This window comes from Pseudozyma flocculosa, assembly GCF_000417875.1.
Source record: "Pseudozyma flocculosa PF-1 unplaced genomic scaffold scaffold00017, whole genome shotgun sequence".
Taxonomy (NCBI): domain Eukaryota; kingdom Fungi; phylum Basidiomycota; class Ustilaginomycetes; order Ustilaginales; family Ustilaginaceae; genus Pseudozyma; species Pseudozyma flocculosa.
Genome location: NW_006920885.1, coordinates 81,776 through 95,389, shown reverse-complemented (window position 1 = coordinate 95,389; position 13,614 = coordinate 81,776). Strand labels below are relative to the sequence as shown.

The following is a 13,614-nucleotide window of genomic DNA, read 5'->3' as shown; positions in this document are numbered from 1 at the left end:
GCAACACACCGCACCGCACCGCACCGCACCGCACCGCACCGCACCGCACCGCACCGCACCGCACCGCACCGCACCGCACCGCACAAAGGCTCGCACGGCCAGCTGCAGCGCTGAGAGGGCCCCGCAAGTCAAAAGCCAGCGCCTGCGTTGGACCCTAACAGGTATATTCTAAGGTTGCTGGCGAGCCACTCTGGCCCGCAACCCGAAGTTTTTTCCCCCCTCTCGGACGGCCAAATTCGCCGCGGCCTGCCTCAGCCCCACTCTGACCTCGACCTCGACCTCGACCTCGACCTCGACCGCGACCACCACCATTCTCGCATCCACCACCCTCTCCCCGGTACCAGTCGCCTTGCTCCCAGATCGTCCTCTCACATCCCACATCATCGCGCACAATGACGGCGTCAGACGGTGAGTCGCTCAGCGCCCAACATCGTCCCGTCACGCCAACGCTCTGCTCACCCCATCTCGCTCCATCCGCCGCCTCGAACCCAATCCCCCTTCGCCAGCCCACGGCATCTCGCCCAACTTTGAGTGGAACAGAGGTGGGCAATCTACCAGTACTCTCAGCTAGGAATCATACTCGCACCCGCGCTTACATCTTCCTCTTCTCCATATTCCCCGCTCGTCCCCGCCCGCTTTCCGCTCCCAAGACTACCAAACCACCCTCGAAGCAATAGCCGACACCGACCACCTCGATCCAGAGTAAGTCCCATCACGGGCGCACCGCTCCCGCCACCTCGTCCACTCACTCACACCCTCTCTCTCTCTCTCTTCCTCACCGCCACTGCCATCAACCTTCGTGTAACGCCCCCCCCCCGGCAGCCTCGACTGGCCCCCGCTCAAAGATGCCATCAAGTACAAGATCGCCGCCGCCCTCGACCTCTTCCCCGCATCCCCACCTCCTGCACTCCACCCGGCGGCCGCCCTCATCCCCCTCATGCAGCAGCAACACTCCAGCGACGCCAGCCTCCTCGCAGACTCGAGCTATACCACCAGCCCCTCGGCCGACAGCCTTGCCTCGTCTGCCTCGTTCAACATTCACGACGCACCCACCAACCCCGCCGGCCTCGCCGCATCCGCTGCCGAAACCCTCTCTGACCGATTCACGCAGCAGGGCGCATCTCAGCCCTCGCCCGAGGCCCTCGCCCTCGCCCACGGCGTCTCGCCCGCAGACGCCCAGGGCTTCTTTGCCTCCAAGTCGCAGCCGCCCGCATCCATGGGCTCATCGTGGGGCCGCAGGCTCACGGCCCCGGAGCTCGACCGCGAAAAGGCCCTCGTCTTTGGCATGCTCGACGAGTTCGACACCCAGCCCCCCTTTACCATTCAGCGCCTCGCCGAGCTCTCGGTCCGCCCGATGGACCTCCACCGCACCCGCGCAAAGTACCTCAACGCACTCCAGCGCGTCCTCTCGGTCACGGCCACCCGCGACGCCTTCCCCATCGACCACTCGTCGCCCGACCCCATGGCCAGCGGCCTGCCCCACAACACCATCGCCGCCCCCTCTGGGCCCATCGATGAAGTGAGCCACCTCGCGCCCAATGGTGCTTTTGGCGGCATGCCCGGCGTCGGTACCGTCCGGCCGCGCTCCTCGTCGACCTCCTCGTCAACTTCGTCGTCTGCCGCCTCGGATAGGTCGCAGGCCGCCGTCGACCGCCACATGGAGCCCCTCTTCTCCCCCATCCCCTTCCTGATTCGGGATGCGGGCCAGGAAGAGGGGCAGAGGGGGGTCGAGGCGGCGGTCAAGGAGGCCATGGAAGAGGTGCCCGACCTCGAGCTCGGCGGCGCGGACCGGACACACCATCTGTCGGGCGCATCCGTGGTGCCCGACGACGGAGACGGCGTCAGTGGTGGGGTCGGTGGCGGCCAGGATGGCTCGGCTTCGGCGGTCGCACGGCAGGGAGATGGAGGGATGGCCACGGCGCCGTCTAGCGAAGAGGGGCAGCAGCCGCCGCCGCCGCCGCCGCTGCAAAGTGACGTTGCCGGAGCGGGAACCGATGTCGTCGGAAACGGCACCAAGCAGGGCACACTGTCCCACGCACCGCCTCTCACGACGTCGCACGACGCCGCCATGCCATCGACACCGACCGGGCCCCACCCGAGCCCTACAGAGGCAACACCACCATCCTCGTCTGGGGCGACGGCCGAGCTGGGCGTCCCACCGGGCCGAGTCGACGAACTGGATCTACCATCGTCGTCGTCGCCGTCATCGCCGTCATCGCCGTCGTCCATACCCTCTTCTACGACGACGACGACGACGACGACGACGACGACGACGAAAACGACGGTGGTCGATGCATCGACATCGACGGCACACCGCAAGATGCAGAACACGATTACGCCCTTGAGCTCGACGACGCACCTGCCAGAGGTCGAGGTCGAGGGGGAGAGGGAGGTAAAGAGGCAGAGGCATGCTGCGCATCTCGGTCCGGATGGCGCGGGTGGAGGGGAGCAGAGGAGGGAGGAGGAGGATGTACAGATGGAGTCGGACGTGTCGTCGGTGCATGCTTCTCCACGAGAGGAGAAGCAGCAGGAGCAGGAGCAGGAGCAGGAACAGGGGAAGGGAGAGGGGGATGGGGATGGGGAAGTCGGAGGGAAAGAGGAGACGGATGAGATGAAAGAGGATGGCGAGGAGGGTTAGAGGATGATGCGATCCTGATGCAGCACAGGCTGAGGGGATACCCGTTCCCTTCCAAGCCGATCACGTCCCGCCCGTCTCCGTGCCAGGCAGAATACACCCAGACCGCTATTGTGCTGCCAACCACGCGCTCTCAGACCATGTCCGGCGAAAACGAGAGCGGGGAACGGCATCCCCCTGGAATGCGACTGCGACGCGCGATACATTGCCCAAGTCGAGGCCCCTCAACTCCCAATTCCATTCCCATCCTTCCGGTACCCCGTCTAGATGGGAGATGGAAGGACGTTCCATTTGCCTGGGCCGCCAGGACGTTGTCTAGTCCGAATCGAGGGTCAAGTCGAGGACCTCGATCGTCTTGCCCCCAACCTGGATCGAGGTACTCTGGATCGCGCCCATCTGCTGTTGTCGCTGCCGCTGCCGCTCCCCCTCCTCCTCCTCCTCCCGGGCGGCTCGAGCCAGTTCCCTCTGGCGGTGCCGTTCCTGCTCCTCCTCGCGTCGCCGCTGTCGATCCTGCTCCCTTCGCCGCTGTCGCGCCTCCTTGCGCCGCTGCAGCTGCAGCCCCATCGGATCGGTCCGCTCAGCCGCCGACGATGCCGCCGAAAACCAGTTGCTCAGCTCCCGGATCTGGTACGGCTCCACGTCGGCCGCCTCGTCCGGCGGCGACTGCGGCGGGCTGCTGGCTAGCTCATCCTCCTCCTCCTCCTCCTCCTCCTCCTCCTGCTCCTGTGCATCTGCACCCGATTCGGGATGAGGAGGGACCGCCGGCGTCACAGGCGCTGACAATGTCGAGGTAGAAGCCTCGACTTGAGGGGGCGAGGCGCGCTGGTGAACCGTTGCAGCAGCGGTAGACTGATCCCGTCCCGGCGGGGCTGGGGCGGTGACAACGCCATGGCCGGAGCCTGTCGCAGGAGAGACTGCACCCGAAACGGGGGCACCGTTGGTCGCAGTGGAAGACGCCGTGGCAGCCGCCGCTCGCAGAACAGGTAGGTCGGGTGGCGGCGACAGAGATGACGACGACGAAGACGACGGAGCGATGGCGATGGGCCGCACCGCTCGCCGGGGCACCGAAGAGGAGCGCGAACGCGAGCCGGTGTCGTCCGCATGGACCACGGCGGCCAGAGACGATGCCGGTAAAACGGCCTGGGCAGCCGGCGCCAAGGGGAGTCCCGGTGAGGAGGGAATGCTGATGGTCTCCAAGTCCGCCATTCGCGACGCACGCTCGACAGCAGTCGGTGCGGCCGGACCAAAATCGCCGTTCTGTTCGGCAGAATCCGGCCGCTGCGACGGCTGTGGCAGCTCGGCCGGGATAGACGTCGAAATAGGCTCCATTGGCCCGGCAGGCTGATGGAGCTGTGCTGCGACAGCGGCCTCGTCGCTCGAGGTCGAGCCACCCCGCCGAAGAGGCGAGGACCTCTCAGCTGACCCGGCGTCGTGAGCTGGATCCTCGGCCGATTCTTCATCCGGCGACACGCTGCCGAGGAACAGGGCATCCGGCGGGGCTGACGGCGATGGCAGCGAGACTTCCGGTATTGTCGGTTGATCGCTCGCTGTCGCTTCCGCGATCTCTCCATGCTCGCTCGTGCTGCCGTTTGCCTGGAGATCCGGTGCGCCAGCACCAGCTTCGGCGGCTTGCGCAGCGCTTGCATGTTCATCGAGGCTGGTCGGCGCGGCAGAGTGGGCGGCTTCTGTAGCATGGGAAGCCGCACCTTCGCCTTCAGCTGCCTTCGAGCGCGGCAACGGCTTGAAGAAACTGTCGACCTTGGACTGGCGGACGAGCTCGTGGCTCCTGTGGGTGTACCACTGACTCACGCCCTGCCAGCCGGTGGGGACTGACTCGTTGGCGATCGAGGCCCCAGCCGTACCGAGCACCTCGGCGCTTGGCGACCGCGAGCTCGACGATGGCGCGTACGACGTCGACGTGCTCACGACGATGGCGGGCACAGGGTCTTCGTCCGGCTCGTCGATGCTGATAGAGGATCGAGCGTCGTCTGCTCCCGCATCGGGCATCTCCTCGTCCCCGTCGTCGTTTCCGGCAGCGTCGCTATCGCCTGCCAGCTCGTCGGCTTCCTCCCCGTCAGCGCTCGCCGCGTCGTCCACTCGAGCGCTTCCGGTGCCGTTGTCGGCGCTGCCCGGGTGGCTGACTTTGTTGTCGTCCTGCTTCGTGTTCTCTTCCCCTCGAGGCGCCTGGTACCACTGGCTAAGGCCCTTGATGCCGCCAGAGGGACTTTGGCTGGTCGTCGGCGACGATGCCATGCGCCTATCCGGATGCTCGGAAGGCTGACGGACATTGTACCACTGACTGAGGCCGCGAATGCCTGCCGTGAGCGAAGCGTCGCCTGATGACTGCGGAGGCCTTTCGTCGCTGGAAGATACGCCGGCGACCCGTCTTGCGCCCTGGTCCGCGGATGCGCCCTCGATCAACACCTCCGCAGCGCCAGGCACGGGCTGATGATCGTCGCCCTGCGCGAGCAGGCTGGGTCCACTGACCTGCGTCGCCACTCTCGGCTCAGACGCGCCGCGATCTTCGGAGGTTTGCGACGAGTCGGCCACTCGCAGCTTCTTGGGCTCCGGCGGGCGTCGAAGCGACGGCCGAGATGCGATGGCGTCTTCAGATGCTTCGCCTCCCGCTTCGCCATTGCGGCTAGGCTGCTCTTCGCGTGAGCTCGCAACCGAGATGACCGACCATGCTCGCTTCTGTCCCGCTTGCGCTTCCGAGGGCGCCGGCGATAGGGGAGACAAGACTGGACTCGCCTCGGTCGCCTCGACGGCAGCTGCAGACCCGAAGTGAGGTATCGGCGGCTTCTTTGGACGGGACAGCGTCACGCGCAGACGCTGCCGCCGGGTCTCGACAAGCGCTTGCTGCTGTTCCAGCCGGGCGAGCAACTTGTTGCGCCGAACGTAGTTCTCCAGCCTCTCCTCTTCCTCCCGCTCCTCGTCGCGGAGCAGCTCCACGAGCTCGTGCTGGGCCTGACGGCGTGGGTCCGGCGGCCAGAGAGATTTGGTGGGGCGTTGCTTGCGAGGCGACGAGCTCAGCTGGCTGCTGCTGGGGAAGTCGTCCGAGGCAGTCGTCGACGCCTGAGACAGCGGAGGAGCTTCCGAATAAGACGTCCTCGCAAACAGCCGGGAGAGCCGCGCCGGGGCGACGGGACGCTGCAGGCGCGCGCTCCATGACTGAGTCAACGTCCGATTCGAGGTGCAAGTAGCAGCGCCGGATTTGCCAGAAGGCCCGAAGAGAGTTGGCTTCAGTGGCTCGAAGCGAGGCGCAGACGGCTCTGGCCGCGGGTAGAGGTCCATCGCCTCGCCACCGGGCGCCGGGTGGAAGGACCACACGTCCCTGAGTGCAATGTTCCTCGGCACTTTTACCTCATTTCCCTGCTCGTCGCGGCGCAAGAAGTACGGATCGACCATCGCCGTCTCAAGCGGGGGAGGTGGCACCAGATTTTCCCGGTCGACTTTGCGAGGCTTGCAGAGCTCGGGAGGGTATATGACGACTGGGAAGCGGTATCGGGTGCTGCCGTCCTTCTTTTGAGGGGCGCTCTTGTCGGCCATGGCGGATGGTGCGGAGCGGACAAAGCGCGGGTCGTCGTAGCTGAAATCCTCGTCCAGTCTTGGTATGTGGTAGGAGACTGGGAGCGGGTGCACCCGGCGGTGGGGTGGGATCGACATTCAGTCCATCCATTCCTACGCCGTTGCATGTGGGCGCTGACCACGGATGCCGGCGCCCCTTCGACACCTCTGCTTCTGCCACTCACTCTTGGTCCTGCGCTCCCTCAACCTCCGTGCGCCCTGCTGCTCACGCTCGCTGTCCTCGGCCGAGCTGCCATTATCATGCCGCTCGAGGTGGCCTGCCATGATCCGCGCCGCAGCTTCAAGAGCTGCCGATGGCCGAGCATCGGAAGTGGTCGCGGCCTCGGTCTGACGTGCGTGTCCAGGCGAGGCTTTCTCCATCGACCTGTTCTCGGCATCGACGACTGAGATGCTGCTGCCTCGGGCGCTCCCTTCTGCAGCGCTGCCTTCCGCTTCACTTCCGTCGGAGACGCCTTCGTCTCGGGCGCTGTCGTCGTCATTGTCCAGATCGCTGCTGTCCCGTGCGCTGTCGCCCTGGTGCGGCACACTGTCGGGTCTTTCGACCGTCTGGTTGCGGTCGCTGCCACGGCTCGGGGATGATGGCGGTAGGCGTCTAGAGGTCTGCTTCCACGGTATGACGACCTCGGGCGCATAGGCTCCATAGGATGAGGAGATCGGCCTAGCTTGAGTCGCTGCTGGAGATGCCGTAGGGTCGTTGGAAGAGGGCATAGAAGTGAGATCCGAAGACTGACTCGCTTTCTGCGGCTGTTGCTTCGACGACGGCGCCGATTTTGAGCCGTTGGTTGCAGCGGGAATCACCACCTCGATCCTGGTCCCGTCGGATCGCGCTGGCCTGGGGCTTGGCAAGGAGCTGCCGCTGCTGCTGCCGCCGATGACGCGGTGTGTCCTATCTCCGGCGGCCGAGCTGGGCTGAAGCAGTGCAGAAGGTGACGAGAGCGACGGCACCGGACGAGGGGGTGGGAGAGGGATAGAGAGGTGCTCAAAGGAACGCGGACTGGAGCGCAAGATGCGAGCGCCCGGGTTCGGGCAAACTGAAGGTCTGCTGGGCGGTACACGCGTACGGTCTAGGTCGTTTTCTTCGTCGTCGTCGTCGTCCTAGGTTGGCAAAGCATACAACCGCGAAAGGGGCGAGGAGTAGAAGGCAAGGCCCGTCAGCATCGGCAGCCAAGTCAGCTCGATCCTGCGGCGGCAGATCCGCCACAGTGCACGGGAGCGACACCTACCAAGGCCAGAGGCTCGACTCGGGTCGCTCTCGACTTGCCCTTGTCAAGCGGTGCTACGCGGGCATTGGGCGACTTGGTACCGGCATGGCGCGCTGTTGAGCTTCTGACAGGGCCGCTGGATCCGTAGCCGTCGCTGATGGCTCCGTTGGATCTATAGGCTGCGAAATCCTTGAGGCTCGAGAAGCGGACCTTTGGCTTGGATTTTGAGGACGACGACGGGGCGGCCGAGAGGTAAGGCGATGAGGGCGGCGACGCATCAGCTGCTCTTGCGGCTGACGAGGGCGAGGTTGCTGCGTTTGGCATGGTGGCAGTGGCGGCGTCGACGTCAAGGTGCGCATCTGATCCGATCCAAGACGAGGCGAAGAGGGGCGTGACCGGGCACCGGCGAGGGCTGGGATACGGGCTGGGGCCGGGGCTAGGGCCGGGGCTAGGGCGGCATGCACCGCCACTGCTGAAGGGTGTCGATGCCGGTCAAGCAGCAGCAGCAGGTCTTTTGGGCGCAAGACGCTCGAGGGTGGCGAGTGATCCGATCGAGCGTGTCCAGCCCGCTGGTGGGCCGTTCCGATGTATGGTGGTGAGCAAGGACGGAAAGGCTACGGGGGGATATGGTGGTAGGCGGAGGCAGGCCGAGGCAGGCAGGCAGGCCGGCAGGAAGGTAGGTTGGAGAGACCTGCGCCGGTGCTGCCGCTGCCCCGCCTGCTGCTTCTTTTGGGGCTGGACCCTCGCTTTGCCTGTTGGCCTTTGGTCGCGTCCAAAGGCACGCACGGCGTGGCCCCAACCTGGGTGAACGCCTGCGCTGTCCAAAAAAACGAGGTGGAGGCCTCCCTCGCCAAGAGCGCCTGCCAGAGACCTCGACCGGGGCCAGTCACCACGCGACCCATATCATGGACGGCGTGGATGGATCTCTACCGCCTGCCCTGGCGACCCGGCAAGAGAGCATCCGCTTCGGCTCACCACTCTGAAGCGGCGCCTGCCGACGAGAACACGACAGGGCAGCGAGGAGCAAGCAATTGCAAGCAGGTCGACGAGACGGTCCAGGGCCGAGACCGACGACGAGCCAAGGAAACACCGACCGACCGACCGACCGCTCCGTCGACAGCCGCGCCGTCGTCGCCCCGAGCCGCGCAAATAAGCGCCCCGACAGAGGATGTGCCACCTGCACCTGCGCCTAGAGCCAGGCCAGGCCTGCCGTCGGGCCGTGCGCCGATCCCGCTCTGCTGGCGCTCGATCTGCTTGCTTTGGCCAGAGGGCGTCGAGGGCGAGGCAGGCTGGCTGGCAGCTCCGCCTCGGAGCCGTCCAGCGCGACACAACAGGCAGCCAGCCAGCCAGGCGGGTGAGGTTCCAGCAGAACAGCCCAAGACAGAAGCGACTCTCGACCACGTTGCTGAGCGTGCGTGCGTGTGTGCGTGCGTGTGGGCGAGCGTGTGCGTCTGTCCAGCCAACGCTTGGGCGGGGGCCGGGGCAGGCTAGGGCCAAGCGGCCAGCCAGGCTGACGAAATTTTCCCATCTCGCCGCGCGAACAGGCTAGGCCCTGGCCCCCCTCCGCCACCGACCTGGCCGCCTGGTTGCCTGGCCGCCTAGCTGTTGGCTTGGCCTGGCCCAGCCTACCTGTATGCTCGGCAGCGAGCTGAGCGGCGGATAGAGAGCGAGCTGAGCGGGGCGTTGGGTGGCCCGCGGATACTCAACCCTGCTTGCCCTCAGCCGTCGCGCTTCTTCTCCTCGACCACCATCAACCCCCGGCCGGTCCCTGCCACTCGCATCAAAACATCCCGGGCTCGACCAACGCCACCCCGAGCTGCACCTTGCGCTCATCCCTTCCCTTCCAAACCCCCTCTAGCCTCCCCTCTAGCCTAGTCGAGCTCTCCTCGTCATCGTCTCCATAAGCCTCTGTCTCTCTCGTCCTTGTGCGCTCTGGCCCTGCACGTTGCGTCGCTCTCTCCTTCTCCTTCGCCCTCGTCGCGCGAGCCAATCGGACCACGCGCTCATCGCCGTCGGATCGGCCACGGCGCTGCAGGCAGGCCTTTCCTCTCCGTATCCCCCCCTAGCCCCGCTCTGCTCCAGCCATGAAGCGCGACCACGACGACCAGCAGCCCGCGGCGGCGGCCTCTGCGAACGACGATGCCTCGGCCACGGCCAAGCGTCGCCGCGACCAGGCGCCGGTGCATCAGCCCAAGATGCCGGTCGAGGTTCTCCTCCACGACCTCGTCCCGCACCTCACCCCAGAGTGCATCCACGCCCTCAGCGACACCTGCCTCGTGTATCGCCACGCGCTCCTCCCGCTCCGCTGGGAGACGCTGCGCATCGACACCAAAAAGAAGCTCGCCGCGGTCCGCGACGTCGTGGCCTACTACCTGCCCGCCGAGGATCGCCGCTCCAGGCTGACGTCACCCATGTCCGAGGTGCGCGAGATCGCCTGCGAGGTCGCGACCAGTGTCGACGCTGCGGCAACGCAGGCCAAGGAAAAATCCACGACGCTCATCGCCCTCATCCGCGAGCACAAGTGCACCATCGACAGGCTCCACTGGGCCGACGGCTCGTCCCTGCCGCCAGACAAGCTCTGCAAGCGCCTCGCCCCGAGCCTCCGCTCCCTCTCCATCCACGTGGTCGATCGCGCCAGCATCGGCTCGTGCTTCGGCGAATTGACTCGCCTGGATACGATCAGGTCGTCGATCGCCTCGAAAAAGGGAGGCGTAACGGGGTGCCACTTTGTCCCGGACGGCAACCCGCTGCGGGAGCCCGACTGGGTGTTGTTGACCCTCATCCGACGCAGAAAGCGCGACTTGGCCGCCGCCGACTGGGCGGACAGGCTCGTGCAGGGTGTCGAGGCCATGGACGAGGACGGCAAAGCCGAGGCCGAGGGAGATCAGGCGGCTGACCAGGCCGAAGACACAACCCAAGTTCAAGCTGAAATCGAGGTCTCGCAGGCAGGCGATGCGGAAGTGGGAGGAGATGGCAACACGGACGTCGAGCGCCAGGCTCCGTCTGCAGCTGTCGACACCGGCGACACGACCGGCCCCCGCGCCGCCGATACGACCGATGTCCCCGCCATCGAGGTGCAAGACGAGCAAGGCCACGCCGAGCAGACCGGGGCTGGCCAGCCCGGAGCGGAGCAAGTCCGAGGCGGACGAGCCGGAGAAGGTCACGAGGATGTCACGGGATCGCCCGTCGCTTCCGACATCGAAGGGATGAACGCGGAAGATTGGGACGAGCAAGAAGAGTGGGACGACGAGGACGACGAGGAGTTCGACTTTGACGGCGCCGAATTCGACTTTGAGGAGGAGGCCGAGCGACGCGAGGACCGCAGGCTGGCTCAAAACCTGCCCAAGCGCGCGGCGGACCCGGTGCAGCACCTCGAGGTGACGGGCACGTGCTACTCGCTGCTGGGCCGGGCGAGCCTGGTGTCGCTGGGGGCGTTTGAGAACCTGGTGCAGCTGCACGTCGAGGTGTGCCGCGTGGATGGCTACTTTCCGCTGGCGCTGCTGTCGTGCCGCAAGACGCTCAAGCGGCTGCGCATCGACTTCCAGTCCGGTCACGACCGGTGCCAGTTCCGCGACGGCGCCGAGGGCACTCTGCCGCGCCCGGACCGCCGCGAGGGCGAGGTCGAGTACTACGACTGCACGCTCGAGGGCCTGATCCGGCTGTTTGAGCGCCTCGACGGGGGCAAGATGGAGGCGCTGGAGCACGTTGAGCTCGACGTGTGGGCGATCCCCGAGAGCTGGGACCGCTTCGTCGAGAGCTGCCCGCGCATGCGCTACGCCAAGCTGGTGGAGCGAAAGGGCAAAGAGACGTTCCTGCTTCCGGCGGACAGGGCCTAGGGTGCGGCAGCGGCAGCGGCGTTGGCGTTCCTTGCCAGGGCAGCGCACCGATCTGATCCGACTGTATGTCCAGCGACGGCCGACTGGCTGGCTGTCTGGCTGAAGTGCGAAAAGCAAGCAAGCGTGCGATTGCAAGTGGCGTCTGTCTGCGACGGCGTGGGCTGAATGGGAGGCAAAGGGAGGAGAAGGTGGGCAGCTGCGGCTCGAACAGACTCGCGACTGGTCTCGGGACGGGGTGACTTTGGACGGGCGGCCCAGAGGTAGAATGCTGGGCTGCGCAGCGCAGGCGACACAGACGTGCAGAGAGGAGCGGGCATGCGATGCGAGTCGTATCGAGGGGTTGTCAATGGTGGCGATCCGACGTTGCGACGTGGACAGAGGCAGAGCGAGAGGTAGGTAGTAGTGGTACAGGTTGTGTTTGGTGGGGCCGACGCAGCAATCTGGTGCAAAGGGGGAAGGACGCAGGGACGCGAGCGAGGATCGAGGAAAGGTCAGCGCGCCGAGCCAGGCCACACAGGCTCGACTAGCAGCGCAGATTTGCAGCATGTAGTACGTACGACGACGAGATCAGAGGCTGGGGGCGAGGAGCCTGCGGAGGGTACGGTTGAGTCTTCCTGCTTTCGAGTAGGCGGTTGCGCCGAGACGGTTGAGGCGGTCGCTCGACATGTGCGAGTTGAGGTGCGACTTGCCCGCATAGGCGCGTTTGAAGACGAGCTGGAACGCCTTGCCGCTCCCGGAGCCGGTGGGGGTCCAGCGCTTCTTTGTGGCCTGGTGCGTCTTGAGCTTGCCACCGGAACCGTGCTGCGCGAACCGCCTTGTCCGCGGCGCCGAGAGGAGCCTGGAGGTCGTACTCAGTGATCGCGGCGTAAAGGGCGTTGGGAGTGCGAGCGAGGGTGATGGTGATGGCCGTAGGAGGCGGGCGGTGAGGGTGTATAGGCGTAGCATGTTGGTCAATGGCGCGTGGCAGAGGTTGACAGGGTAGATGATGGAGGACGATGGCGAGGTGCCACAGAGGGAGCGGCGGGGCGGAGTAGGCCACGCCCCCCCCTCGCAGTTCTGCTCAAGAGACTTTTGTCGGATCCGAGCGGCTCGGGGGCGGCTGCCCTGCAACGCAACCGCCTCCACTTTGTCCACCAGGGATTCAAGTTTGAGCTTGCCCATCTGTGCCTCTCTCGACCATCATCCGCGGCGGCTCCTCACCACCCCATTCCCACACCCGTCTGCGACGCCATGAATGGTGAGTGACCTCGATCTCAATGCGAATAAGCTCAGAGGATCCGCTGACACATGCCCGCTCTTTCTTACTCGCCCGGCGGCTTGGCTCGTCGTTTCTCCAGGTCTCGTGTCGTATCACAGCGACGACGACGACGACGACGACCAAGATGCCGGCACGCAACCTCACCTTCACGCTCAACCGGTCGTATCGAATGCATCGCAGCACTCGGTAGTATCTGGGCGGCCACGCCAACCTCGAATCGACTCAAAGGGCAAGCAGCGCGAGCTGCAGAGTGGTCCAGCGCAGGCAGACCATCCGTCGCCTCAAACCAAGTCAGGCGTCGACGCCTCGACTGCTCTGAAAGATCAGCCCGAGACTGCTGCGAATCCGTCATTGACCTCATCGCCAGATGTTCAGGCGGCGACAGGCACTAAGCGACCGCTCGACACAACCTCAGCCGAGGATAGCAGAGCAACCAGGCCACCGCCGTCCCGACCAGCGGCACCGGGAACCGCAGCGCATCCACCACAGCCACCGCATCCCTCGCTCCCATCACCAGCACCGCAAGGCGGCACCACTCGGTCCACATCTCCACCATCGCCGGCGCTGCCCCCAAACAACCTCGCATCCCCATCCCCATCCTCTTCGAAACTCGAAGCCACATCGGCATTCAACGCATCCAACCCGCTCCACCCGCTCCTCCCGCCTCCACCTCCGAACGCAAAGGCCGACAACGACGACGAACGACGGTGGGGCCTGCCCACGGCGCACCCGCGCGACTGGTCGCCCACGCTCGAGGCCAAGCTGTCGCGCTTCTGGCACCTCAAGGCCGAGGGGACCCACTTTAACGCCTCGCTCTCGTCCAACCGCGCGTTTAACAACCCACACATCTACGACAAGCTCGTCCGCTTTGTGCGCATCGACGAGACCGCGTCCAACTTTGACGACATGGCCGCGTGGAAGACGTGTCTCGTCGATGAGGCGGAGAGGCGGGAGAGGAACAAGGATCGTCTCGGTACGTTGGGCCACCGCTTCCGCCCCCTCGGCTTTCCCCCGGCCCCGTTCCGCGTTCAAAGGGCTCGACGACCTGACCTGAGCCCCGCGCTCTCACCACTTCTCTCGTGCATCCATCCCCCC

At 65.8% G+C, this 13,614-nt stretch overlaps 5 protein-coding genes across 5 annotated transcripts in view; 3 read left to right on the top strand and 2 right to left on the bottom strand.

The window, feature by feature from the left end:
• Positions 1–392: 392 nt before the first annotated feature.
• Positions 393–2,638, top strand: PFL1_04929 (uncharacterized protein; the record flags this gene model as incomplete). The annotated part of the gene is made up of 4 exons (XM_007882459.1): positions 393–408; positions 507–542; positions 651–702; positions 823–2,638. The coding sequence occupies 4 exons, from the start codon at positions 393–395 to the stop codon at positions 2,636–2,638; spliced, it is 1,920 nt and encodes a 639-aa protein (XP_007880650.1).
• A 312-nt stretch (positions 2,639–2,950) lies between these two features.
• Positions 2,951–7,749, bottom strand: PFL1_04928 (uncharacterized protein; the record flags this gene model as incomplete). The annotated part of the gene is made up of 3 exons (XM_007882458.1): positions 2,951–6,261; positions 6,388–7,318; positions 7,447–7,749. The coding sequence occupies 3 exons, from the start codon at positions 7,747–7,749 to the stop codon at positions 2,951–2,953; spliced, it is 4,545 nt and encodes a 1,514-aa protein (XP_007880649.1).
• A 1,760-nt stretch (positions 7,750–9,509) lies between these two features.
• Positions 9,510–11,261, top strand: PFL1_04927 (uncharacterized protein; the record flags this gene model as incomplete). Its single annotated transcript, XM_007882457.1, has 1 exon — positions 9,510–11,261. One exon carries the CDS (start codon positions 9,510–9,512, stop codon positions 11,259–11,261), a length of 1,752 nt encoding a protein of 583 aa, XP_007880648.1.
• Positions 11,262–11,828: 567 nt separating this feature from the next.
• On the bottom strand, positions 11,829–12,206 carry PFL1_04926 (uncharacterized protein; the record flags this gene model as incomplete). Its single annotated transcript, XM_007882456.1, has 1 exon — positions 11,829–12,206. One exon carries the CDS (start codon positions 12,204–12,206, stop codon positions 11,829–11,831), a length of 378 nt encoding a protein of 125 aa, XP_007880647.1.
• A 285-nt stretch (positions 12,207–12,491) lies between these two features.
• Positions 12,492–13,614, top strand: part of PFL1_04925 (uncharacterized protein) — a gene marked incomplete at both ends in the record, with an annotated part of 1,487 nt that continues 364 nt past the window's right edge. The window contains 2 exons of the mRNA XM_007882455.1: positions 12,492–12,498; positions 13,037–13,492. Of these exons, the coding sequence (XP_007880646.1) occupies positions 12,492–12,498; positions 13,037–13,492 (463 nt within the window). The remainder of the gene's footprint in view (positions 12,499–13,036; positions 13,493–13,614) is intronic.